Consider the following 27,879-nt stretch of genomic DNA (forward strand, 5'->3'; position numbering starts at 1 on the left):
CGCAAATTGTTTTACAGGTTTGATTTTTATTTTAAATGGTTTCTTAAATATATTTATTGTACAGTTACAATAATGCAGTATAAAAAAAGCAAACATCGGTTCATACAGGGTTGTTCCAATCAGCATCACGGGTAACAAGTACCTCCTCGATCGAGACACTAGAGGGCAGTAGGTTTGCTTTTTGGCAACATTTTATCCTGCATGAGGATTTCTAGCATGTATTATTGGGGGGACATTCAGCTTAAAATGCTCTTGGAAGTTGAAAATTCTCAAAATGAACACCATAGAAGAGATAAAAAAATGTAAGCTGCCATTTCTAGCTTATTGAGTGGGACCTGGTCCGTCGTAGATTAACGGAACAGGAAGTGATGTGCTGTTGTACAGAAGGCTTGTCAAGGGACACGTACATCAAGACCAGAGTTATCATACTGTCTATGAAGGAGCCCTTACACATAAGTGAAAGTTGGCCATCTCCAAAACACCCCTGTTGGCCTAAACTTCAGCTGGTGAGGACAATCTCAGAGTGACCTCTCTGAAAACTGATTAACTGTAATGTGGATTTGTAAAGCTTTAACATCTAGGTTAATCTCTTACTTTGGGGATAGTAAATAGGTAAAAGTGGACCTGGGTAAATCATGATGTCACAGGTCCAGTTTTTAAGTGTACATACATTTTAGGACAAGGCGGAAAAAATTCTTCCCCCCCAAATATTGAGTAAGCCAAAGGTAATTTCTGTCAGTCTGAAGTGTTTGTGCCACAGATTAAGCCTGTGATGGCTCTGAGATTTATTTACTGAAACAATACTAGAATCACAAGTTTGCATAAATGAGCCACATGCTTTAGTTTCCCAAAATGATCTAAGCTTTAATATCTTTTCTGTTCTGTGTGGCACATTGCAAACATAGTGTGGTCACATGTCTTCCAATGGTGGAACTGAGTGAAGGTCGACAACCATAAATGTCATTCGTGGTTATTCTATTTTGGTGTTTTGTGTCCCTGTTCTCCATACTGTATTCTTTCAGTCATTAAACATCTGCCAGTAATCAGACTTTCTTTTGCTGCATTTTTCCCTCTATGGATGGAGCTAATGTTTCACTTGGATCTGGGTCACAAATAGTGACACATTCATAAATATCCAATAGGCTATCCACACTTTTTCACAAGCATGCTTTTTTGATGCTATATACACCCCCAGATGCCCAAAAAAAGGGATTTTCGAACTGGTATTGCATTTAATACAGTAAACACTGCAATACTAATAAAAAAAAGCACGTCTGCCCTGAATGAACCCAGTTGTGGTTCTTTTGACCTGTAATAGGACATGACATACTGTACCAGAGCAGACATATTGCTTTTTTCTTTGTTCACATGTTGTTCCTCTTTTCTCTGTGTTTTGATGCTCAGACATGAACAACAGCTACAGTACATTCTACTACCATAAGCTTTTTGAGGTTCAAATAGAATAGTGCCACCTAAGTAGAAACATCAGCACCTTTAAATTATACAATCTCACATTTTAAAAATTTGTTCATTTTACAACGTCACATATATACACGGATATTAAAACACAGAAGTAAAAAATGGCAACATAATCCATGATCCAAATATAAATAAAAAATGTGAACTAAACAAATGAAAAATGTAAACATTGTTGTTTTTTTTTAAATATCAATGAATTCACTGTAAAATAACAATAAATTAGTGCATAATGTTTTGAGAAGATATAACACGATGATCATGAGGAAATCAGTACATTTCATAAATTAAGTGCAAGCAGCAACATTAACGGCTGTTCTGGTAATGTTGACTACTAAAAACGTTATAGAAGCCCTGATAGGATTTCATAATGTTCTAATATCATGACATTTTGCAGAAATATGACACGGTTTTGAAAAAACATGACACAAATTCTCATGACGGAGATAAAAATACAAACCGACATGGAAGTGACGAGAGACATTAATAGACAGTCGTAGATGGCCTCTTTTAACTGAGGCCTCTGTCGCTGAGGTGTAATTTGAAGGGTTTTTGCAAAGCTGATCTTGGGTCTGTTGCTATGGAGGGAACAGAGTGGGCTGCCGCTCTGTCAGCTAGGCTAGTGCCCCGTTTCAGTTTCACATCCTCCGTGATAGATTTCTCCCAAAAGGAGCGGGATTTGTCAGTTCTTTCCAGGATGTCAGGTTTTTGAGAGCAACACTCACCAATCTTCCGAGGATTTGATTTGTGTTCCTGCTTGTGAGGAGGGAGGTGAATCTTCATTTCCTGCTTTGATGTGATGTCCCTGATCATTACTCAGTGTATTGTAAGAGTGAAAGAGGCATTCAGAGGCCAGATCTGCGGGTGTTTGAGTGGGCTGAGGTGTAATGTTTTCACCAGTTGGTTGGAGGGTGGCTGGGCTCCGCACTGCCTGAATGGTCCAGCTCAGTGCTGTCACAGTCCGAGTCATCATACAGGCCCTGGTAAAGAGGAAAAGCGTGAATTATCTGAGTTAGAACAGCAGCATATACTAGAACATTGATCTATTTAGTTTCAACTGTTACTATATCTGTATGTCTCTATACACCTGCTTGTACTTCTCCCTCTGTATTCACTCCATGTAGCGTACCTCATAATTATGGTCATTACTAGAGAGCTGGGTCTTGACTTGGCGAAGAACAGCCTCCTTCTCAGACAACCCATCGGAGCCCAGCTGGGTCGGGTCAGATGGGTCCGCGGGAATCTCCGAGCCCTGAGACAGCAGGTCGTCGCTCTTGTCGTCCAGACGTTCGTCGGTGTTGGTGCTGACCACGTCGGGTGTGCCGCTGTGGGAGTGGTCGGTGGTGTTTCCCTCTTCGCCGTCTGAGACTGACAGGTTCTCCGAGCTGAAGGTTGACAGGGACTGGCATTTGCTCATACTCACAGGACGCCTGAGAGTTAATGAAATAGGAAAGAGCACATATATCCATTAGAAATGATATCTATGTCATTTCATGGCATTACTGTATTTATAAGTACAGTACTTCACAGTGGAGAGGATGGGTGAAATAACGGGGTTAAAAGATGACACAGTCCCCATGTCATATTCAAACCCGAGAGGCTGCAGTATGTCTTCTTCTCAGGCACATAAGTTTAATTAAAACTGTGATCATGCGTGTAATTTTTCATTTGAGTTACACTACGATGATGAGTATATTCAAATGGATGTACAGGTGAAAATGTAAATATGTGTGAAATATGGTACTGCGTATAACAACCCTTACCGTCTTCTTGGCAACTCCACTTCACTGTCCACTTCTCCTTCCTCCTCTTCTGATGACACTCCGCGTCTCTGTGGAGAAGATTAGCAGAAAACATGAAACATCGGTGTTGCACACTACACACTAACCACCATCCTGCCAAAAACTCCTGTGCCATCTGGTGAGATATGACCCTGATGACACTCATGCTGATACTCTAACACTTTCAGAAAGAATAGTCGATTTCGGGTTTTGGGTTCCCTGACCTTGAAAAAGTCATCAGTAGCATGATTCTTTTTTATTACATTTTTGTAATGAACGAGACATAAAACCACATTCAGGCAGTGGGATAAATTACCAGTACTGGCAAATCAACTATGCACAGGTGTCAATAATTAATTCCTAATTAAGTGGCCTGTAATAAAACACTTATCTTTTGAGTCTTATTGGTATCATTAAAAAAGACAAGCATGCTCAAATTTTATTTTACAGATCAGAGGACAATGATTGCAGAAAAATACTATGTCTGCATTTTCTCCATTTGCAGATATGTTATTAAGCAGATATTTTATACCTTAAACCTTACACACTATTCATATTCTGAAAATGGGTCAAATTTGACCCGAACAGTATGTAAGGGTAAAGTTAATAAGCCTGTATAACGTGCTATTAAAGGCTAAGATGACACTGTTTACTGACACTAATGAAGGCAGGAAAAACAGTTACCCGGAAAAGGTTTTGTTGTTGTTGATCTGTAGCATAAAATCAACATCTCTCTATTAAATTGGGAACTTTTATTAACAACTCCAGTAAGAAAATACTATATATGAACACTATGTTGCTCAACTGGCAACAAATGAAATGAAATAGTCCCAGTGCTGATTAATCTCTGGTCCCTTTTAAAGTCAAACTAATTTTGTGAAACTGAGCCACAGTTAGTACATAAAATTTTCCATTACCTGACTGCGTGTGACTGCTGCTCTGTAGAGCAGTGCTGCAGGTGTGAGGCGTTGACTTCTGGGTGAGCGTGTGATCACTGTCCCATCCTCCTTCTCCTCACCATCGTGAGGAACACGGGGGTTCCCGAGAACAGACGCCCTCCCTGCAGCTGCTCCCCTGCCACACGGTGAGTCGGGGCTGCTGGAGAACGGAATAGAGGCTGCATCTTCGCTGGGCGTGTCACTGCGTGGAGGTGTTTCTGCAAGGTCATCGGCCCCTACACCCACGTCTGGGACCTCTTCCGGCCCTCCAGTCCTTCTGCTCTCCCCCAGCCCAGCTGAGGCACTCTGACTGCCTGCTCTGTCCAGCCCCGGCCTCACCTGGCCCTTCCTCCGGCCTTCAGCCTCCAGGGTGGTTGAAATGAGATCAGGACTGGAGGAGGACATCTTTTTCAGCAGGAGGTCATGCTGCAGACCCCTGAGGGCTGCACTGGGATCTAGATGCTGCTTGCTGCTGGGAACAGATGAGGTGGCGTTGACCATTGCTAAAGAAGAGGAAAGGGTGGCTTTCAACTGAGCCAAGTCCCCAGTGCTGCCTTTGCCAGCTTTCCTGTAGCGGGGTTTTCCTCTGCGTGAGCGGCCAGGGGAGGTAGAGCCCTTATTGGGTATCGTGACCTGGGTCATGGATGAGTCCAGTTTGGGAAGAATGACCTCTGACTTAAGTAAGTCTGGCCTGAAAAATACAGGGACAGAATAATTTTTTTAACTTTTCAATACATTAAAACGCAATTGTTGATATATCCCTTGCAAATGTATCTTCTACATTCTTCCTCATTTAAATTAAAATAACATAATTTAAGTGCAAGTCAATCAAACCAATCCACATATAAAAGCTGCAAACATGAATAACACTTATCCGCCTCACCTTTTGCTGTGTGAGGGCAGTTTCTGAGGTACGTTGCGTTTCTTCATGAGCTTTTCCATCGAGTTGGAGGAGGCTGATTGTCTGGAACTGTGGTGCTTGAAGCAGCCCGGGTACTTCTTGTCCAGTGAATGCTCCCTCCTGATGTTAAACAAAAAGCCAATATTCATTTAATGGATGTCAATGGATACCCAGCAAGGCATAAGAGAGCACTCTGTTACATGCAACGACCCTGTGTAGACTGGACATAATGGCTGTTTTCTTCACATTATGGATGAACCTTTATTCATCCATATTTCTCTTTAATTACAAAAGCACATGTTGATGGAAAACAACCTATTAGTGCAAGGTATTTGAATAACTAAAGCTCTAGTTTTACTAATGTTACAGTGAGGTTAAGTTTGCACTAAGTAGGACTTGGATATACTATACTGCTCTTTGTCTCCTTGATTTCTAACCATTAGTGAATCATTATTTACTCTGAAGAGAATATAAGTACAAATCAGTGTCAGTTTCCATACTTGAGCAACTCTTTCTCTTTGATCTCCAGCTGCAGCATGATAGCGTTGAGCTCCATGTACAGATTGTTGGCTCTCTCCAGTTTCCTCTCGTAGTGCTCCCGGATGTCCAGCGCATGTCTGTGTGGAGAGGAAACACACATATTTATCTTCCACTATTTCTATCATGACAATGATTACTAATTATGATACTGATTTAACTACATATGAAATGTACTGTATATATCTTTGCAGGCATTACTTCTGTTTTCTGTTACTGAACATTTTGTAGGGATGAAAAACTGAAGTAAGTAGTTTTTTATTTTGTCTTTGTCATGTTGGCCATTTGCCAGTAGGTTCGAAACGTTGCCTTATTTCAGTTCAACAAAGTCTTAGGAACTGAACAGGACAGGATAATTACACAACTACCTTACTGCATTAAAGTTAGTCTGACATTATTTGTCTATTTTAGAAGTGGAGTCTACATTCTATGTATCTAACCTCAGTTCTTCTCTGCGTCGTTTGATCAGCTCCTCGTCCAGCCTGTGAAGACACGTCCCCTCTGACTTAATCTTCTCAAAGTGGTGCCTAACCTCGTCCCTCCACTCCGCCTGGTGGGACACATAAAACATATCCATCAGAGCAGGTATTAATGACCCGATCGATCGCGAAAACATAATACAGTCAAGATTTAAAAAATAATTATTTATGTTGACAAGCAAATGTAGTGTAATATTTTAAGTACTATAAATGTGGCATGTTTCCTACATATGCACAGTTTTTAATTTTTGTTGTAGATCAGGTTTTTAGATTTGTACACTTGCCATCCCTAAACTTGCCATTAGGATAACAAAGCTTGACTTAATTTGCTAATAAATAAATGAGTAAGCTTCATTGCACCCTGGTCTGGTAAAAAAAAAAGAAGCTTTAATTTGCAGAGAGATTGTGGTTTATGTGTATTATTGAAACAAAACCCATTAAGCTGTTGGATGATAATCAATATTCAGGGAGAAAATCTGAACATGAACTGACATGACACGAACACACTCGAAAAAAGCAGCGTGGGCATTTTCTTGCACACAGTGGAGCGTGACAGCTGTTATCTGATACCTGTCATATCAAAGGACAAAGGAAGTCAGACATATGTGTGTGTGTGTGTGTGTGTGCATTTGTGTGCGTGTGTGTGTGTGTGTGTATTTCTGTCTGTGCACGAGTGATGCTCTTCTTATTAAGCTAATGGACTCTGTGCGGACTCTTCAATATCTCCAGTCCCCTCTTTCCCCCTCTCTCTCTCTCTCTTTGCTCTCTGCTCCCTACCATTAAAGAAATCAATACACTCCAGTAGCAAATACTTCTTTCTAACGTCACAAGAAAAATCCATTATGGGGCAGAGAGGAGAGAAACTGGGGAGGGCTGCAGAGGGAGGGGAGTGGTGCAGGGATAAAGAAATAAAGGATCAAGGATAAGTGGAGAGAGTGATCGAGGTTTGTGTTTTGCATCATGAGATATAACCAGAGGCAGAGGCAGTTTGCTGCTAAGAGGAAATTTTATTTCTATTGTTCGTGAGCACAAGTGTATCTCAAGATTATCCGGTTATAAACAGATCAGGCTGAGTAAAGACAAATCCTCCATATATTCATACTTTTCTATGTTTCCTGTCCTTCATCTGCTTGTGTTTGCAGCAGTCTAACATATTTGTCAAGGGCCCCCATCCCCCACCCAACCACAGGCCGACACACCCCCTCCTTCTCCATCACACAGACCTTCTCCATCACGCTTTGATATGATGGAGGTTGAAAAGATTCTCGCCTTGACCAGAAATCATCACTATCACGTGACAAGCAAGAAAGGAACCAATGGAACCAACAATAATATGTTGTGATTGAAAGGACACGTATTATTAGCAGGCTCCCAAGAGACCTTGGGCCCCAGAGCAGCTGCACGCTCTGCACTGTCTATAGTTACTGCAGCAGACTGGAAACAAATGGCAGTGACTTGACAGCAAAATGATTTTAGAGATACTGGATGCTGTTGACAGGAGGTGTTTTAGTGGAGTGGACAGACGTACAGAGCTCATTTATGAACCTCACCTGATGTCCATTTTAGTAACAGCCATCGGATTATTTATTTGTCTAGGGAGAACGTGACTTGAGAAATAATTGTTCTCCATGACATTTTCCCATAATTCTACAAACATGGTGTATAATCAAGACTGTCAATAAAATGCCATTCTCTTTTTCTCTGTAAAGTTTAAAATGGTACTGATAAATAGTCAAAAATAAGAAATCTAATTAGACTTAATTATATAAAAGGTGTCCTGGTGACTTAGGGTTTAAGATGCTGACCATGAACTGCAATGTCCCTGGTTCAAGTTTGGCTCTCACTTCCTCATTTCTTGTCATGTCTTCACTGTCTGCTATTAAAGATTAGGAAATAAAATAAAAATAAACCCGTCCTTTAGATATAAAATAAGTTTTTGAGTTAAGGCTGTTGAGGGATTAAGGAGGCTCACCTGGGATTGGAAGTAAGTTTCTTGTGGGGTCGATAAGATGTCCGCTGAGGCGATGTCCAGATGGAGGAGAATCTGTCGGAATGAAGGCCGGTTTCTTGGCTTGCAGTTCCTGTGAACAGTTTAAACAAATGTCTTGTCAGTAATGCAAGAGACACTTAAGAAAATGACATTTCGTGTCGTTTTAATGCTTCTCTCCTTTTGTTTTTGTTTACATATTCTTTCTTCTCTTTCCTTTCCTCAACCACTTTAACTCTCTCTACCTTCTTAAGGTTTTTAACTTTATTATATCATCTTACTGCTAACACCTCAATTTTCCTTATCCATATCACTCTTCTTCTCTCTCTCCTCCTGTGTGCTCACCAACATTGCCTCAGGAGCAGTTTGAAGCTGTCGGGGCAGCTATCAGGTACAGGCAGCTGCAGGCTGTTGTTGCCCACTCCCCAGATGATAGCAGAGGAGTCCACATCCTTATAGGGCACCTCTCCTGTCAGCATCTCCCACAGCACGACGCCAAATGACCTGCAGTGACATGGAGCATATTTACTTTCAGACACGCTGATAAAGATGTGTAGTGAACAGATGAAAGGCAGCATGACTGAAAATGTCACTCTTAACTGTTCAGTAATAAATTTTGCTTTCACTGTTGAGATTCTTGCAACTGTTATCTTTGATAAAGTATAAAAAAATGAAAAAATAGTTGGGTAGTCTTGGTAGATAAAATGGGATGTTATCAAAGTTTGATCAAGTTGGTATGATGGAAAGTTTGGTCAATTGTCTATTATTGGAATCATGATCATCAATGCTGAAAAGTTCCACTGTTAATAGTCAAAATAATGTACAGTATACGGCTGATTCTCAGTGATTTGGTCAATTTTTATACTCCCTGATAAATACATCACAGCTCCAGGAAACTGTTGGTGATAAATTATTTAGATTTTCCAACTTTTGTGAAAAAATGTTCAACAGTTCAGCATTTCATTGATGAGTTTGGGCTCTGCCTCTGTTTTGTAGGGGACCAAGAGAGTGGGCCCATGGGAAGGTTAGGTAACTAAGGAAAGTCTGTTGTTGGTGACTCCTTGGGTTGCCACAGTGACCATGTATCCAAGGTGCCAAGAGCATCACACACAGCATTGAGGGGGGTTTGTGATGTTGGGTTTACATATGTATTTTTAGTGTCTCTCCATCTCCTTGTTTATCGTTTATGATGTGAATACAGAAGAAGAGAAGATGATCTGTTTCTTCCTCTGAAGGTGTATTTTACCGCCAGGTTATGAAATAGCTTGTAATTAGATGATGGATTACAACTATTGTATTGGTGTATTTCTGCACAGTATGATAATCATTCAGTAATTTGTTGAATAGCAATACAAACATAAAAAAAAGTCCATCACTACATTATTCACACAATTCAACTAGCTATATAATTATACTGAAGCAAAATCTTGCTGCATTACAATTATAATACATGTAGCATGATACTGGTGTAAGTCACATTATCTTATGTTGGTTTGCAACATTCGTTTTGTGTGTTTTTTAGTGTTTTTTGTGTTTAGGGATAGCAATGTCGGCTGATCTGTCAGTTGGTCCCCCACCTAGGTCCATTAGTTGATGGATTGCCAAGGAATTTTGTACAGACATTCATAGTTCCCAGAATGCCGCCATAAAGTTCGCCATTGTGTTTTTTTGTTTTTGTTTTTTTGCCTTTATTGGATAGAGGATAGTGAAGTGGCAGACAGGACACAGGGAGAGAGAGATGGGTATGACATACAACAAAGGTCCCTGGCTGGAATCGAACCAGCGACGTTGCTTAAGGTGGCATGAGTAGTAACCATTCAGCTTCCAGGGCGCTCCCACATTTGTGGTTTTGAGTGAATGTCCCCCTCAGAATTAATTGTATTCACTGCTGAATCCTTAAAGATCCCCCTCAGACATGTTTAAAGATATGTCTAGATATATAAAAATATTCTGCTTTGAATTAATAATTAGTGTCTAATATGGTTTTCAAGGATTTCAAATCCTTGAAATGACATCTACTCTTTTTTTGTTGTTGCTTTTTATGACCTTTTTATTGTGTGTGTATTTGTTGGCCTGTGTGGTGAGGTGCTGCATACAATTTTCTCTGCAGGATAAATAAAGTATTGAATAGAATTCACTTAAAACTAGGAGAGATTATGTTTTGTTGTAGTTAATTTGAATTGAATCACCTTACAATGTGTTTATGTTCAATTCTACATCTGTCTATTTCAATATAGTCCTTATATAAAAGTCAGAAAAGAACATGAGTTATACCAGCTGTCACAGTATGTCAACACAAAACAAAACTGAATACATCCAACATAACAGTACTTAACCACAGCCTTTCCCTCTTGGACTCTCTGGTTTTGTGGATTGGGGTACTATCAAGTGATTTACATAAATTTTAAACAAAAGTGTATGGTATACACCCGTGCTTTGCTTTCTTTCTACATCAAAAGCTTTTTAATCCTATTTTCACTTCTCTGCTAATGCACTGCTGGCCCTGGGCCAAACCATCCACAGGCTTGGAAGGTTATTCCAGCCTCTCCTGAGCACTGCAGCATCTGGCAAATCAATTATTAAATTAGCCAACGTTCCTTTCAGGACAGAGAGGAAGACTGATGGAGGGATGTAGAGAAAGAGAGAGAGACAGAGAGGGAGAATGTTGTGGGGGGAGATCAGGACTTAACACAGGGCAACCCATCAGATATGGCAGAGACCCTATAGAATTTCATGTAATGAGATATTGTACATAATACTGAATAGATTTTCTGGAAATAGGACCCTGCGCTCCATACTGTAGTAGGCTGTAACTAATGAGATTCTATGTTGATTCAATGACAGATAAGACAAATCATAAGGGAACACTGCAAAGGCTCGCAAATGCAAAAAGGACAGTTTAAAAGGTTCTGAAACTTACCAAATATCAACCTTCTCTGAGACAGGCTCGTTACGTATGACCTCAGGAGCCATCCAGGCCACCGTACCAGCAAAGGACATCTTGGTGCTCTTGTCACTGAGCTCCTTGGACGTGCCGAAATCAGAGATCTTCACTGCATCATCGTAGGTGATCAGCATGCTGAAAAGAAATATTGGACGCCATTTATCAGGTTTTTGTTTAACTGTTTGAGAGAACAACTAAGTTATGCAAATGTTTACCACATTTACACTAAAAGAAACCCCAAACATCCATTGGGCCAGTAGTACAAAGACACATCATTACTTCATGTTTGTTAGCTCCTTGCAGAGTTAGCAATTTGCCAATTAATTATAGCATCTCAAACAGGCCGATCAGTATATCTTTCTAAATACTGGAAAACAATCATTTTTCTTCATATCTTTTTATGCTTTCTCTCTAGTTGTAGCTATAAAACTAAATGACCAGTTACACTTAATAAACTCACTTTGGTGACTTGAGGTCTCTGTGAATGATCTTGTGGAGGTGAAGATAGTTCATGCCACCTGCAATACCCATGGCCCAGTCCATCAGCAGTGATGGAGTTATCTTCCTGCCTGCTCTGAGCACCTCGTACAGCTGTCCCTGGGCACAGTACTCCATGATGATGCAGTAACATGGAGCCTGGGTACAGATGCCTCTGAGAGTGTGCAGAGGTATGAACAGTATGTTAGGATAGAGCATGTTAGAGTTGTTACAATTCCTGTAACGAATGGAAACTGACAGATTTTATGCATTTATGTTCATGAAACATTTTAATTGATCGATTTAAGGGTAAATTTCATAGTTATACAATAATTAGAAAAGCCATTAGCAGCAGAATATGTGCTAGTATAATAGAGATAGTAAACAAGGAATAACAAAGATTCACAACTAACTTTCAAAGCAGCATGAAAGTTAAATAAAAACACAAACTAGTAATCAACCAACACGTTCTCAAATATTACTCAACATATTAGTGGCAACTCCTCATGATATAATAAGCCAACTGATTTTTACTAACTTGAAAGTGATGATGTTGGGGTGTTTGAGCTTGCGTAGGTGCTTGATATCTGTCTCTTTGATGTTCCGCACTTTCTTTACAGCCACTTCCTGTCCGTGCAGTTTGCCGAGAAAGACGGCACCCTGGGCTCCACTGCCCACCCACTGCAGGTCCGATATCTCCTCAAATGGGACTTCCCATGCCTCTGAGATTGGGGAAGAAGATTGGGGCAAAGTGGTTGGTGAGCTTATATGTGTAGTAAGATCTCAAATATGGATGTAGAACAGGGCGATGATTGTAAGCAACTGTACTGATTAAAAGTAAATTTCAACAACTTGAATGATGAAGCTAAGCTGCAAAATCATATTCTTAATTGCAACTGATGCTTTATATTGACCATGTATGCAATAGAAATATCCCTTAGCCAAGCTAGAGGTGTGGCTTCATTGGGGCCACCACTTTGGTCCAAACAATGAAAACAAACATTTCAACAGCTATTGGATGGATTACTGTGAATTTATGTACAGACATTTGTGGTCCCCAGAGAATAAATCCTAATGACTTTAATGGTCCTCATCTAGCACTACCATGAGGCTAACATTTGTGGTTCAGAGTGAAATATCTTGACAACTATTACATTGCCATGACATTTTATTGACTTATTCAGTGAAATAGTTTGACATCTATTGAATGGATTAGCACAAAATTTTGTTCAGACATTCATGGTTCCCAAACAATAAATCTTACGGCTTGGTAATCGCCTGAAGTTTCAGCAGCAGCAGGTTCTCAATTGTGGTTCTCAACAAGAACTGCAATTATATTTGGTACACACATCCATAACCTCCTCGGGATGAATTGTAATAACTTTGGTGATCCCCTGACTTTCCCTCTAGTGCCACCATCATGTCAAATTTTCTATTTACTCAGTTTTAGTTTATGACCAGATACCAATAAACCCTTCAATCAGCCTCAGCTTTACTTTAGTTCTAATTAGCAAATGTTCACATGCTAACAAGCCAAACTATATGGAAAACCTGGTAAATATCATCTGCTAAACATCAGCACGTTAGCATTATCACTGTGAGTTAGCATGCAAATGTTATCAATTACAGCCTGACAGAGCTGCTTGTGTAGCTGTAGACTAGAAGTCTTGTTTCAATGTTTTTGTGTTGTTGTTGTGATGATTGATATTCCTTTATTACATTTTCATATAGCTCCTCTCTTCGGTTACTTGTTATTTTAGGTTTTAGGTTCAGGTTTTTAATATGTTAGCATGTCTAGCTGTACAATGTGCTGTGTAGCACTGTGTTCTTTGTTCAAATGTAAATCAAATTTAAATGAAACATGCTCAGTTCATGTTCAGCTGCCACATATATTCAAAAACTGTATCAAAAGGTAAAGTAACTACACAAAGAAAGAAAAGTAACCCAAAACGTCTTAAACCAAAGCTGTAGGTGAAGCAGCACCACAGGCGCTTCTATATAAATCTGTAACAGTAAAACCTGTTGTAAGCCCTGCCTCTTACAGTCAACACAGAACCCATGTTGATATCTTGTTCTGTAGTTGAACCTCACTTTAACCTAAGACTCGGGGTGCACACGCAGACAGACAGGAAGCTCTAATCTCCTGTGGGTAATTCTCCCTCAGCCTCCTAAATCCTGCTTAGTGCCATTGTGGGGCTGACGCGAAACAGGGGTCCAACGCTCAGGAGGGGGGTTAGAGGAGGGAGGGGATTTGAGAGCCTAATGTGGATGTATGGTGAATAAAGAGGTTGAGGGGTAGTGACGGTACTGGTGGTGGTAGCTGTGTGTGTGTGAGTGTGTGTGTGTGTGTGTGTGTGTGTGTGAGAGAGTAAAAAGAAGAGAGGGGGGAATTCCCAAAGGGTCGGCAGGGGTCCATGTGGCCAAAGACAGACTGTTAATACAGAGAAAATATACAGCCTGCTTTGCTGCTGTTCTCAACCCGAGCAATGAACATTTATCATATTAATAAGGATGATATAAATGATTAATGCTCTTCAGTGATTGATTGAGGGTTCAGTCTTTAATGAGCCCCTCAAATTTTCCACAAAAAAGACATAAAGACATATCTGATACACCAGACTTTCCCTCGGTTTTCTTTGTTTGATCTGAAAATTTGAGGAAATTCAGCACATCATCAGGCACCCCACAATCCTTCAGAATCAATAAAGGACAGACAATTTTCTTGCTTTCTATTGTGCTACATTGTTCCTTTTGATCAAAGCTTTAGAATAGGGCATTGTCATTCGGAAGGCAGGCATTCAGTTACAATACCCGTATTTATTGCACTCTTATAATATCCGTTTTGCTCTCGTCAGTGTGGGTGACTCCCTGTGATGCTGCACAGAGGAGGGGAGCAGTGAGGTGCAGATGGGATGGGAGTGATAACAGCACAGGATGAAAAGGAGAGGAAAGGAGACGAAATGAGAAATGGAAAGGGCGGAGGGTGTGGGAGGGGTGTGGGGGGGCAGAGGGGAGATGTGGAAGTCAAATATAAAAGGGTTATAAAATATCAGAAGGTTATAAAGACAAGGAGAGATATAAATCAGCCACCTTCGTGACTGATGTATGACGCTGTATTTATTTTGATCAAGTTTGCGTTTGGCATCTCATCTGACTTTATTTGTTCATGTCAGTGCGAAATATGAAGTGTTTCTATTTGTGGACGTGTTTATGTGTGCATTCATCCTTGGGCGCATGCTCACATATGTGTGTGTGTGTGTGTCTCAGGTTTGCGTTAATAGAGATGAGAGGCGCAGGGTCAGAGCGTGGCCATGCATAATTCATGAAGCAGATTTGGCAGAGGAGTCCCAGGGGAGCTCCACGCTATTGTAGTGGCTGCAGACATAAACAACACAGCGTCACAGGGAGCTAGTTTCATGGGGGGAGTAGCAGTGGGAAGGAGGTGGGGTGGGCACAAGCAGGTGAACTGATGGGGGGAAAATATCAGGGGAAAATAAGCCCTTTGCAGCTTTGATTGAGTCTCTTTCAGTCTTTCACGTCAAGGAAAGTGTTTGTTTACAACATGGCTTTTGTGGGAGTCATTTTTCTACCAACTGTTTAATGTAATTAAACTGGGGGATAAGATCGTTTAATTAGCATATCAAAGCGTCAGACTGGAATTAAATGGGAGCTAGTGGGTGCTTTTATTGGAATACTAAAAGCAACCAATGATTCGACTGCATGCTGGAGTGTCCCATGTAATGGTTTTGACAGCTAGACTTACCGTCCAGGTTGTGTTTGTGCTCCGTGGAATAGGCTTTGCCAATCATAGTCCAGACAGGCCGCAGACACCCAAACAACCCCTCCAGAAACCCTCCTCCCCCTCCATTAGGCTGGCACTGTAGCCTGGCATCGTCCGCCTGGCTCCTGACCGCGCTGCTGTCCGTCTCCTGCCCCTCTCCCTCCGTCCTTCCAGGACTCCCATCATGCTCGTGGAGCTTCAGGACACTGTTGGCAAAGTGTTCTTGTTGTTCCTCGCTCGGTGTCTGGTTTTGCCCAGAAGTCTGCCCTTCTCCTCCTCCACCCCCAGGCTCAACGGCGCCCCCGGTATCTATGGAGAGGACGTTGCGAAGGACGCACTGGGTCGGGGTCAAGTCCATTTCTGGGGTGCAGGGTGTTTCGGCATCGAGCCGCCGAAAGGATGGAGGATCGGAGAGGGGTGTGCTGAAGCCGGAGAGAGAGGGTGAAGGGGCGCGAGGTTCATGAATTAGTGCCATGAGGGACTGCGGTCATCCGAACAACTCGAGAACTGGGAGCCTTCACAAGACCAAACATAGAGAGAGAGGGAGAGAAAGAGAATGGAAATTGTTACAAATCATATCAAAGTTAAATCATTGCCATTACCCTCTGGGAGCTGCCAATGCCATGGCTGATTTAGCTGAATATTGAAAGGAGAGTGTCACCTCTGGATGATAATTTAGGTCTATTATAAGTAGAAACTGTAGCTATGGTTACTGAATTATCATTACTGGCAGAGAAACTCAATGAAGCAGCCCAAATGGCTCAAGTCTTATCCAAGCAGCACTGAACTACAGTATCTGCAAAAGCAAGGAAGAACATCCCCCTTGAGCAATGATCAATATCACAGAAATGCACATTCATGTTTTCTGTTCTCTTCTGATTCAAGTAATTTTTTGTTGTATCACTCAAAACACTGCTGTGTGTTTTCTATTGGACTGTGTGGTTTTCAATAAAGGATAACACTTCAGAGAGGACACAACTACAGTACAACCTGAGTAAATAAGATTCAGGTTTAGTAAATAGATATCTGTCAGTATGAGGGAGATTTATTTTTTTATTGTTGGTCATTTAAAACACAGATGACTCTTAGTATCTTTCAGAAATCAGGATCTATTGCTTGCTGCACTGCAGACAGATACAGGTGAAGGTAAGAGTACAATGGTTATCACTCTACATGTAGCCTCGCAATCGGGGCACTGACACTTACTAATGAGTGTCTGAAGATATCGACACTAGAATGTGAAACATGATTCAGTATGTGTGGATAAATTTATCAACCTGTCTGGACCATGAATCTGCGAAAACCTCAGCATGGAGAGTATGAGACACCCTTTTAAGCCAGTTTGACAAACTTTTATACTGTCGGTGCAGCATGACAGAGCCTGATTTAAACAATTTCTCTGCATATCTTACAGAATATTATATATATAGTATTGCTGTTGGTTTAGCATGTTAACAGTTTACAAAACTAAGGTTCAATAGGAAGAATAGTGCCACCTCCATTTATTTAAATCCTTAATTTGAGCAAGATCACTGGCATGTTAAAATGGATGAGATCAAATGATGGCTGTACTGTAGAATAATGAGGGAATTCTGCACGCCTCTTCAAAGCTTGACATTTCTCCAAGGACAACAGCATATATACGCTCGGCTGAGGATGAAAATGCATTATTTCTTGTCAGAGTCTTTTGAAGTGATCCACTCCTCCTCCTCTGTTTGTGACAAGCCAGACTAAAGGGGTGACAGGTTTTGCCTGCTTAGTGGAGTAATGATACAAATCAAAAGCCATAACAGCACCAGCATCATTGTGTTGTTGTAACAAAATAAACATGTGTTTTCCTTTTACAAAAACCAAAACATGGAGCTTGTCTGCTTCCGAATCATCATTTAGTCATTGTGAGGTGTACTTCAGCTACTGTCCAGTCTGTTTAAAGGTCAATTTGAATCAAATTACTAACCCTAAATGTATATACATGCTATTACAGATCATTATATCGACCAGTCTACTGCGACAATTACTCTGACTAAAAGTAATGTGCCTGGCATCTGATGTATGAGCTATCAGCCCAGTGTGCCATATCACTACCTACTGTATGTATATAAAAAAAACATCTATAATTCATAAATGTGAAGAGAGAAATGATTCAAACCCAGCCTGGAGGATTCATTAACCAAGCCACAACCATAAACCATAAAGTCTGGAAAAATCATCCTCATTATAATTTTCTGCGCAGAAAGAAACCCAACCACTGAGACACATCTGGTGTCCGAAATCTGGAATAATCGCACATCATTCACATCCGACTGATCCTGTCTGCTAATAGTCCTGCTCTCCGGCTCCCACTTTATTTATTTTCGAGGTATCAGCTGCGGGAACTGCAGGAGCAGGATACGGTCTGTTCCAGGCCAGTGCATTGTGGATGTATCGTAAGGGGTTTTCTTGTGCGCATCACCGCATCTCCTCGCACCTCCTGCGGTTAAGATCCCCGGTGCACCAGCGGAGCATCACACTGACAACCGAAGTTACATCCAAACACACTATTGCTGCTTATATTAGTTTGATATAAGACATGGATGGGTTATTCTTTGCTAAGAGCAGCTGCTTTCTCTGTGTCCACCTGCTTATCACACCGACTGTAATGCAAAAATCTGTTTCCTACCTCAATGCTGACAGCTGAAGTCCATCGCTGGTTACGCTTTCCCCACTTAAGTTTAGAGATAGAATCTGATAATAGCAACCTAATACTTCTTCTTTTCTGGTTTTGTCTGCACAATTACAGATTCCTCCTTCTCCTCCTATCTGCATCCGAGGTTTCTCAGCCGTGGATAGACTGGAAGTCTGCGTCTCTCCTGCGTTTATCCCAGTGAACAGTAAACACAGCTATAGCTACGCTCCCTTGGTTCGCTTGTTTTTCTGCTCCTGCACCTCCTCCTCCTTTTCCATTCTCCTCTGAGGATGCAATCTGCGCACACTCAGGAATTTATACGGCCGCTGTATCTCACCTATAGTAAACAGGATGGGAGAGAGGAGAGAGGAGGGGACGAGAGGCAGAGAGGGATGGGGAGGGGAGGCGGTGTTGATGTCCTATCAGAGAAGAAATGCGCTGTGACGAGCCCAGTCCGGTGAGACACGGGACAACCGCAGGTAGACGGGTTTATGAGGCTACTCTTAGGCAGGGAGGGGAGTCAGCCGGTATGTGAGGTGATCAAAATGATGTCATCCCCAAAGCATGCAGCATTTGACTGGACAGCACCATGTAAATCCCTTCAAGCCCTATTAACGCCCTCTGTATCAAGCGTAATTGGTGCATAATCTGCGAGCAGCCCGTCTGCCACAGAGGGAACATGAAGGAAGGACGGCAGGTCGTTTTTTTTTTTTTTTTTAAATTATCATCTCCAATCTCCAATCTCTACTGACCCATTTCTCTGAGATAAGAGGAGTGGGACAGCTCAGGAGGACCTAAATGGGACTTTCCCCAGGCGCGATTTTGTTTCCCTCAGCGATTTTAATTAACCTGAATGAAATAAAATATCACACCAATTGAAACAACTTATCATCTTTCAACACTTTGTGTTTGAAGCAGATCCTAATACACACAACACAGCCTCTCCTTCAAAGTCTCAGTTGAAGAGTTATTATTCTTGCCATCATGTAGTTAATAAATTAATTAAGTTTATATTATTGTGTCATATAAACCTAAAAAACCTAAATCATATGAGCCATATCAAGAATGATACAAATCTAAAAAAAAAGTCCAAAATAAAGAAGATTAATTTCAGACTTTTATGTCTACAACAAAATTCATACATTGCTGACAACACACAACATAATACTGTAGAAATCAGAATGAACATCAATTGAATAATCAATTCTGCCCTCTTTTCCAGGCTTTTGTGACAAAGTTAGGAAACTTAAACACATCAAAACATAACAACCATTCCAGTTTTTGATCATCAGCACACCAGAATATTTCAGGGTTTTGTTGAGCCATGTCATGAAAAATAGACACTATCATCATAGAGAGCCCCCTTCTTCCAAAACACACAGCTCCCACATTCAAGTCAGGGAAATCCTGCGTGACGAAAGGAAACCAGGCCAAGTGGGAGATCATGAAATCACTGTAAACGGCTGAGAATCTTCCAAGAGTCAAACTATTTGGCTGACATGGAGAAAGACATGTTTGTGTAACAGCTGGGGATCCCATGTCTGAGCTGTGTATTTACTGAGTCTAAATGGTCGTAGCGACGTGACCCTTTCTGAGTGCTAAATCCAAATCCAGCCCTTATCTCCCAGATTAAAACCGTGTTGAGCTTAAACCCTATAAGGATGACCTCATCGTGCTGCTTCAACTGTAGACAGTGGGGGAAACCCAAACTACTGCGCCAACCATGTGAGACCGAGAAACCTGCACATACACAACCACTCAAAGCCCCCCCTCCCCCTTTTTTGCTGTGCTTTGTGAAATCAAAAATTGATTGCTTGTTTTCATTTATTCCTCTTTTTAGTCATCTTCTGCCTTCTGATTCTGCCTTCTGAGAGCAGTTTGTTTTGTGGTTTCCCTATGCAGTGATACAGAAGTTTTTATGACTACATTTACAATTTTATATTATCTTTTATCTTATCTTCAAGTTCCCAAATTAATATTCAAAGAACCTTGCCCAAAATGTGGTTTATTAATGTTTCATGTTGAAATAGTGGGAAGAAATGGGCACTTTAATCATTCTTGCTACTTTATTCCATTCATATCTTCCTCTCCCTATTCTGTCTTTAGGCAGTCTGAATGGAGTAGCACATCCTCTGTTCTATTTCTATCTTTTTCTTAAAACTTTCTTCATGATTTATTTATTGGCACGTATAGTTGCAGGACGGCTCCTCGTTAGGGATCTTCAAGCCTCTAAGGAACGGTGCTGTTGCCTCTGATGTCCACCAACACAGCTTCAGCTTCTTTTGTGTTTACTCCACCAGAAACAGGCACAGACTGAACACTGCAGGGTATCACGCCTTATCAGATAAAAACCTCAAATCTACAAAGTGACAGCTTTTCAAAAATATATTCAGAGGGTATGGAGCTGATTTTTTTCAAGAGAGTGTTAGTGTCTTGTAACTTGTCTGTTGCCTACTTGCAAAATACTCTTCCAATTTATGGGGAAAATAAATCAAAATGTGCAAAATTAGAACTGCATGGCTTTATTATGACTAAAGGAATGACTGTACGACAAACACTCTGTGGTATGCACCCAAATGGCTGATGTAAAATGCTGCATTGTTTGGCAACATGCCTCGTAATCTGTAGGAGGGAATTACCAGAGTCCTGCAGTGAAGGATGTTGTGAGGAATGCCATGTGTGTAAATGTCTGTGCATATGTGTATACATGTCTCTGACTATGAGTGTACAGCATGTTGTGTACGGCCCAGTGCCAAGTGGACACAGATTGTCCCAGTCCGGTTTAGGGGGAAGGGGTAGAGGTGTGTTTGGCTGGGTGCAGAGGAGGGAATGAGGGGGAGGGCAGCTTCTGGCTCATTGGAGAGCCTATTTATGGATCCTCATCGAGAGCCCCTTGTGTTACTCATTGTCACTTTCACTCACACGCAGCTGAATAGGCGGCCAATCGTCAAAACCACTCAACTCTGTTCCTAAAGGGAACGTGAACAAAAGAAGCAGAGATAATTGGCACTCTGCTTTAACATCATATTGACTAAAAACCAACAGCAGAATAGCAGAGACATTCTTTCTGATGAAATAAGAAAGGTAAGTGTGTGTTTGTGTGAGCTTGTACTGTATATGTCATTGTCGACATACAATATGTGTTAGAGTTATCTCTTTTCGACTGCCAGAGGATGCTGACATTGAACAACAGTACTGTCATCAATCAGGCTGCAACTGTTTGTGTTTCATCCATAACGCCCACTGATGGGATTCATTAAGATTGGCGCCAACCAGTATTGGTGGGCGTGTAGAGGGTGGAAGGGTGGGGGGATTCTCCATTTCAACAAGATGATCTCACCTCCTGTCTGCAGCTCAGGATGAAGACTTTTCATTCATAAAGTGTGCCATTCACACATGCACGGGTTCAGGCACGTGCACACGCACATACATGACCAACATGTCTCCCAACAGGACGCTGAGGAGACAGTTGAGCCAATGAGGCAATACTCAGGTGAGATCACTGCCGGACTCTAAAATTCCTCTTTCCGCTTCAAAACTCTGTAAAGGATGAGTGTTTGGCGCCTTGCTTTGTTTTGACCTTGGCTACATAATAGCGCCACATACTCAGCAGGAGAAGAAGACGTCATTATGGAGAACTGACCGAAAACTTAATAGATAAGCGGTACACAAATTTGTGCATCTTAAGTCTTACACTGTATGTGCATATTTACAATCTCTCCACATTTCTTTAAAAGTCAGTGTAAAGGAAAATTATAGATTTCTTTTGAAACACATTATACATGTTAGAAAAGAATTGCTGAAAACGTGAAAAGACTGAACTGTATAGTAATGAATTGTGGAGTTAGACTGTTAAACTGCTTTTATCCATTTTTGCATTCAGGATTTTTTGGGCGGGCCTGAAATGGTGGATCCATGACATTGAGTGGTGACTAGCATGACCCCTCCCCAACTCTATATAAGAACTAGAGCACCTTAGCGTCAGCTGGGTGTGTTGTCTGTTGTTTGCTAGTGACAACATGCAATTCTTTTATTGCAAGCATAGCATTAGAATCCAGGGTATGCTAATGTGGGACTGTATGCTGCAGTCACAACAGTAGATGTAAACTCTCTGAGCAGACAGAAAGGTCTGCATTCAACTATGAGATATTCTAGATTAGCAGAGCAGTTCCTCTTGATAATGGCATTGTCCGTGCGCCAAGCTTTGTTAACATAAATGCACAATCCCCAACGCCCCACCTCTGGTCTTACTGGAATCATTAGCTGTTGTATCCGCGCTAAGGATGTAGCAACACAGTAGCTCAATGGCGCTATTGGGGATGCTGCTGTTAAGCCATGTTTCCGTAAAAATCATGACATTGCAGTCCATAACCCTTTTATGAGTGGTGATCCGCAGTCACAGTTCATCTATGTTGTTCACCAGAGACCGTACATTGGCGAGGAAAATGCTGGGTAGAGATAGCAAATGAGGAATTAGCCTTAGCTTAGCCCTTAGCCATCCTGTCTTCCCTCAATTATTTACGCTCTCTCCAAGCTGGCTGAGCTTGGTTGACAGCCACTGGTGTCATGGTTTTAGCTGTTACTGGTAAATGGGACCATTTTCGGTCAACGTTGCTCAAGGAGTTATTTCAAATCCAGCTGAAGCTTCTGTTGATGGGTAGAGTCGGTGTTAAAGCTCCAGAGGATATTATCCATGTCCCACTGCTGGTGCAGAACTGCTGGGGGAGCCGCGCTTGTGTGGCTGCCCACACTCTATCCAGTCTCACCCTTGCTGCCTCGGGCTGCATTGTGGACGCTACTCCGGTTCCTTTGCCGTCACTACAGACGTATTCTCGCAGCTGCTACATTCAGCCCCTTGCTGGCGCTTTATAGCAAAGAAATGAGTAATGTTGACACCAAACTTCATTGAAAAAAACGACAATTTAACATAACGATGATTGGTGATGGATCGCTTGTTACCTACTCATTCAATTTAAATTTTTACTGAAATAAATCTGCATTTACCTACAAAATATGTGCCGAATTAAACAGTGGCTCCTAGCGTTACTCTATTTTTGAAATATCATACATGTTGCTTGTCTTACACCTACAAACAAGGCCTTTTTTAAATTGTATATTTTTTTAAGGAAGTTCAGCAAGTGTGTTGTTGAGTTCAGAGGCTCAGAGGCTGTTCAGTTGGGGCGTGGTTTGAGCTCCTTCAGAGGACACGCCCCCAGCATTTCAGAGCTCAGAATACTGCTTGTTTTTCCACGATTTTGAAACCTAATTTTATATCCTTGGCGATTTTTTTAAGCATTCAAATATTTATTATTGCTTTACACAGACTTGAAAATTTCGAAACCACGACTCACAACTTGACAGTTACAAGAAGTATCCCAGACAACAGAGGTACCATAATGACTCATTCCAGCATGCTCTAAAATATGCTAATCCAACATTTAGATCAAGCACTGCTTTGATCTTCCAGGGAGATTAGAGATGCGTCTGATTTCCCTTTGAAAGCTCTGAGAGGCGAGGAGGCAGCCAGGCAGCCTTCTGCGGAGAGCCTCTGGCAGCCGGCTGGTCAGGAGAGGGTTAATAACAATAAAGGGGAGGTTGGAGAAGCCTTCCTGAAAGTCACGTGGTCTGTGCCGGGAAGCAGGGGGGTAGAGGAGCGAAGGGAGGGGGTGATGAGAGGGGGTGGAGTCTGGAGCATGTTGCCGTAGAAACAGAATCCTCAGTTGGCCAGTGTGAAGTCAGAGGCGTAATATTAGGTGGTGACTGCAGTTAGATGCTGCTGGTGGTGTGAGGTGGGTGGGTGGATGGGTGGGGAGGGGAGGAGAGAGGTGGGGAGGGGAGGAGGGGTGACTCACACTGGAGGACGCACTCTGCATTCTAATGGATGGACACACATGTGTACACACACATACATATACATCCTCGACTACATCACCTAAACCTTGAATCCTTGGTGCCTTTTCTCATAGCATAGCATGGCTCAGCATTATCCTGCAAGACTCTACTACTTCAGAGCATATAATTAATTCATTATGTCAATGGCAAATCCATTAGTGTACGTCTCAGTGGCTTCACTTGCATGTGTCGAGAAAGGGCATCTATTAGAGGGAACCAAATACTCAGACAGGCTAGTAAACTATAGCCATGTAATTGGTGACGGTATAATTGCATAGCGCACGTAGCAATTAAAGCGATAATATGTGTAAACCATGCTCAAGATTACCATTGGATTAACTACACTTCCCAAATGCCCTTGAGTGTAGCAGCACACCAGCTGTTACAGGGGAAGTGTTGATAATTATGTTGACGATTTTTAGGCTGTTGTTTTGAGGGTCTTTTACTTTTGGCTGCAGGGAAGTCAGGGTGTATCTCATTAGATCTGTTATGGGTACATAGTTCATGTTAATGAACTTTTTCTTTCAGGGGGGGAGGACAAGAAAGCATTTAAGCAGCAACAACCTACTAAACAGATATTTTCTCAAATGCACAATTCAGAATCCTAATAATTAAAAATATATGAAATGCATAATGCCTCAAGGTTGACAAAGGCAACTCAGTCTCACAGCCAACCAAATGTTTTAATTAATAATAAATAAATAAATGAAAAATATATATATATTTAATTATTGTTATGGATTATCACTATTAACGAGTATAGATTATCTTAATTCATGCAATGAGTGCATCTAATATTGTCTCTAATATTTTGATATTATAATATCAGAGTGAATTTGAATGCCAAGTTCACAGAGACTGAGACAATTTTGCCACAAAAAAAGAGTTAATTTTATGGTCATGAACTTTTAATATTTTAATATAAATTGACATATTATATGCTTCAAAGTGACACATATCATTAGGAAGCATGTATGTCTAATCATTCTATGTCTGTTTTACATTTTTTTACATTACAGGAGACTTATTTTTATCTATAAACTGATCTTTATCTCCACTGGAGATAAAGATCAGTTTCTTTACGTGTTTGGTCATGTGTGTACCTGTCTGCAGCTAATCTTGCATACTACTGGACCCTAATATTTTTTGTGTACATTTATGACTGTATGCTCAAGGACCTCTCATGGTTGTGGTGATTAATCATTTTTGAAAAACCTATTTTATAACGCCATTCCTTCTGAGCCTATTGTAAAGCTTAGACTTTTGTCTTTTCAGCAGTCCTCACCATTTTACAATATGCGTTATGACATAGCAAAAAGCATTTCCGGCAATCAGCTAGGCTAAAAACAAGGCTTACCTAGTCTGTTGCAGGCCATATTTTGACCTTTGTCATGGCTCAAAAACTGACATCCATAGAAAAGTTTGGTCTCATCTTGAAATGGAGCATCAGCAGATTAATTCCATACATGTTATGATCCACTAAAGTTAGGCACAATATGAGATGAATAAATCCCTGTTTTTGTTATCTTCGCCGCCATTTTGACTGTACAAACCTGGCAGAGATCTCCTCTCTACTGAGTGCACTCTTCTAGGTTAGGAAAATAAATCAGACTTTTCTCAATTGTGTATGAACACAATTTAACATAATCAATATCCTGTGATGAGAAATGAATGCACTGCTTAAGTACAAGTAATGAGAAGCTTTGGGCATAATTTGAATATATGGAATTATTTTGTTTTGTTTATATACTGTATATACCATATAAATGTTCCCACAAAACAGAAATTGTTCTATTTTTGTTCAGTTTAACCACTCAAGAACATACTTTCTGCCGTTCAAAACGGCCACTGCAGTGTTATCGCACAGGGGAATGTGACGTACACTTGCCCTGTAGCAAATAATTGACTTTTTGATTGAACATTGCTATTGCTCTTCCTTTTAAGGCAAGCTGGGGCAGGTTCATTTCCCATCATTGCTGCGTGTAAAACTGGAAGCAGCAGGGAAAATCACAGGCACCGTGACGTTTTCTCGGTCACCACCCACATCTCATGGTTCGGGGCGAGCCAATGGAGAGCTATCTCACTGACTGATGCAGAGCTGGCTGGTTAGTGTTGTAGGAGGCTGGCTGATGAACGTTTGCTTCAGGGTTGTTTATTTCAGTTTGCCTGTGACCATGAGTCATTCCATTTTTGGGAAAATGTAGCAGCTATTGTACCCTCTGAGGCAAAGGCAAAGAAAACTAGATCTCTTGGCCCTTTTTGTTTCTGGTTTTCTCTGTAATTGTCCATTTAAGCCAGTGGTTCCCAGCCTTTTTGGCTTGTGACCCTCAATATGAGCTATGCTATTATCTGTAGATGATTCCTCATCACATGTTATAGCTTTAGAGGACATGAGGATATGCTGGGTACCACCAAGCTAAGTCTCTAAGTCTATCTCTGACTTTCTTTCTGTTTTGCATGTCTCTGTTCTGTTAGGCAGTCGTGTCCTGTCAACACACATAACTTGTTAAAGATGAGATAATCCTCTCCTAATTTGCCTAATATATTCAGCATAACAAGAGGTGGTGGAGTTGTTTCCCAAATTTATATTCTGGACGAAAAGCCGCCAATTACACAGAGTTATGCTAATTACCCACTTGACTGGATCTCATATTAGCTGCATTAAGAGTCCATAATTAATTCAACTGTAGTAAAGTGGCCAATTGTTATTTGTGACAAAAGTGATGGCACATTTAGAATGTGAGGATATAAATGACAAGTTGGCTCCTTGTTTTGTTGTCTCAAAAACAAGTAGCCAACATAAATGAATCATTTAATACATCATCAGGAGGCTCGTTTAGCTTGTGTGCTTTCAGTGCAGTGCGCTGTCCATGGTGCTGATTATGGGCTATATGGCCTAATGGCAAGTGCAAAAGGTACCAATTTACTCATTTAACCTGTGACAAATAATCAGATGTTGAAAATGGGGGAAATGCTGGAATAAATAGTTTAACTTAGTTTAAAAATTTAAATCTAATGTTCCCAAGACAAATGAAAACAAAATCAGATTTTTTCACTAAATAAACCATATTAAGACAGAATCTGCAATTAAGTGGCATTATCTCAATAGAATTATAAAGAGTTTAAGCAGTGACCCCACAACATTTCTTGCTTTTTTCAGCAAGTGAAACTAACCAAAACAAATCTTCTCTCCTTATTGGCAATTTTGTCTTATAAAGCTCAATACAAGACTAATGGGTTGGACAAAGTCTGCAGTCCACTGTGGTTCTCAGACACATTTTCGCAACACCAACCCTTCAAAAACTTTGTTTTTTTACCCCATGTATAGGCTATAGGTGATGTTTGAGCAAATCAACGGCGAGATGTCACGTTACAACAGCCAGGAAGTGAATGGACCATGGGTGTCGACTTGAAAGCATTTTCCAAGAGAAACCCTGGACCCTACCCCTCTCACAGGAAACTGGAAGCCCCCACTTAAATCAATGTTTATCGATTTCATTATGCCGAAAAGTGTCAACGTGTCTGTTGATATGCGATCGGGACTGATTAGCAGTGGAGCTACAGTGCCTACAGCGACACCTGGCTGTTGTAAATGTAACCTGAAATACTCCCAGACTAGACTGACCGATAAAAAATCTTGCAGCCTTGGAATGACCCTCCTTTGTCCCAAAATGAAAATAAAAATGTTAGCTCCAAATCCTAACAGCAGCAGTCTATCTCTGATCAAGTGCATCATAGTGCAATGAAAAAATATCAAACATTCATACTAAATCAGTGGGATGAATCATGTCCTGCAGGAAACAGACTCTGCGATCATAATTCAAATAGAAAAACAAACCTTTTGCAGGCTCGGTGCTGCTGAATGTCGTGACACGTCGGACTGTTTGGTGTCCACTGGTGGTTCGGTGTGCAAATAAAGAAGGAACAAATTATCCACACGAGAAAGCCATGCAAGCCGCGGTGCCTCTGTTCAGCTACTACAGGGGTCCCATCTGGCTAATTACCTTGTCAATAAGGTGGT

At 41.1% G+C, this 27,879-nt stretch overlaps 1 protein-coding gene across 2 annotated transcripts; it reads right to left on the reverse strand.

Moving 5' to 3' along the window:
- Positions 1–6: 6 nt before the first annotated feature.
- On the reverse strand, positions 7–27,841 carry LOC122980718 (mitogen-activated protein kinase kinase kinase 12-like). 2 transcript variants are annotated; one of them, XM_044349007.1, is made up of 14 exons: positions 27,697–27,841; positions 15,284–15,816; positions 12,059–12,242; positions 11,504–11,695; positions 11,020–11,178; positions 8,445–8,603; positions 8,085–8,193; positions 6,074–6,183; positions 5,597–5,713; positions 5,079–5,216; positions 4,175–4,886; positions 3,240–3,307; positions 2,606–2,906; positions 7–2,456 (listed from the first exon to the last, which is right to left on the reverse strand). In XM_044349007.1, exons 2-14 carry the CDS (start codon positions 15,774–15,776, stop codon positions 2,370–2,372), a joined length of 2,829 nt encoding a protein of 942 aa, XP_044204942.1. In that variant the 5' UTR covers positions 15,777–15,816; positions 27,697–27,841; the 3' UTR covers positions 7–2,369. The 2 variants fall into 2 exon arrangements, with proteins under 2 accessions (XP_044204942.1, XP_044204943.1); XM_044349008.1 differs by lacking the exon at positions 27,697–27,841 and adding an exon at positions 17,961–18,314.
- Positions 27,842–27,879: the final 38 nt, after the last annotated feature.

This window comes from Thunnus albacares, chromosome 4, assembly GCF_914725855.1.
Source record: "Thunnus albacares chromosome 4, fThuAlb1.1, whole genome shotgun sequence".
NCBI classification, from domain to species: Eukaryota; Metazoa; Chordata; class Actinopteri; order Scombriformes; family Scombridae; genus Thunnus; species Thunnus albacares.

Excerpts from the sequence above, each read along its gene's own strand:
- LOC122980718 (XM_044349007.1), bottom strand. The coding sequence starts at position 15,776 with ATGGCACTAATTCATGAACCTCGCGCCCCTTCACCCTCTCTCTCCGGC. Across the intron at positions 8,604-11,019 it reads TCAGAGAAGGTTGATATTTG|GTCATTTGGCGTCGTGCTGT; the intron begins GTAAGTTTCAGA and ends ATGTCACTGCAG. Across the intron at positions 5,217-5,596 it reads AAAGAGAAAGAGTTGCTCAA|GAGGGAGCATTCACTGGACA; the intron begins GTATGGAAACTG and ends GTTTAACATCAG.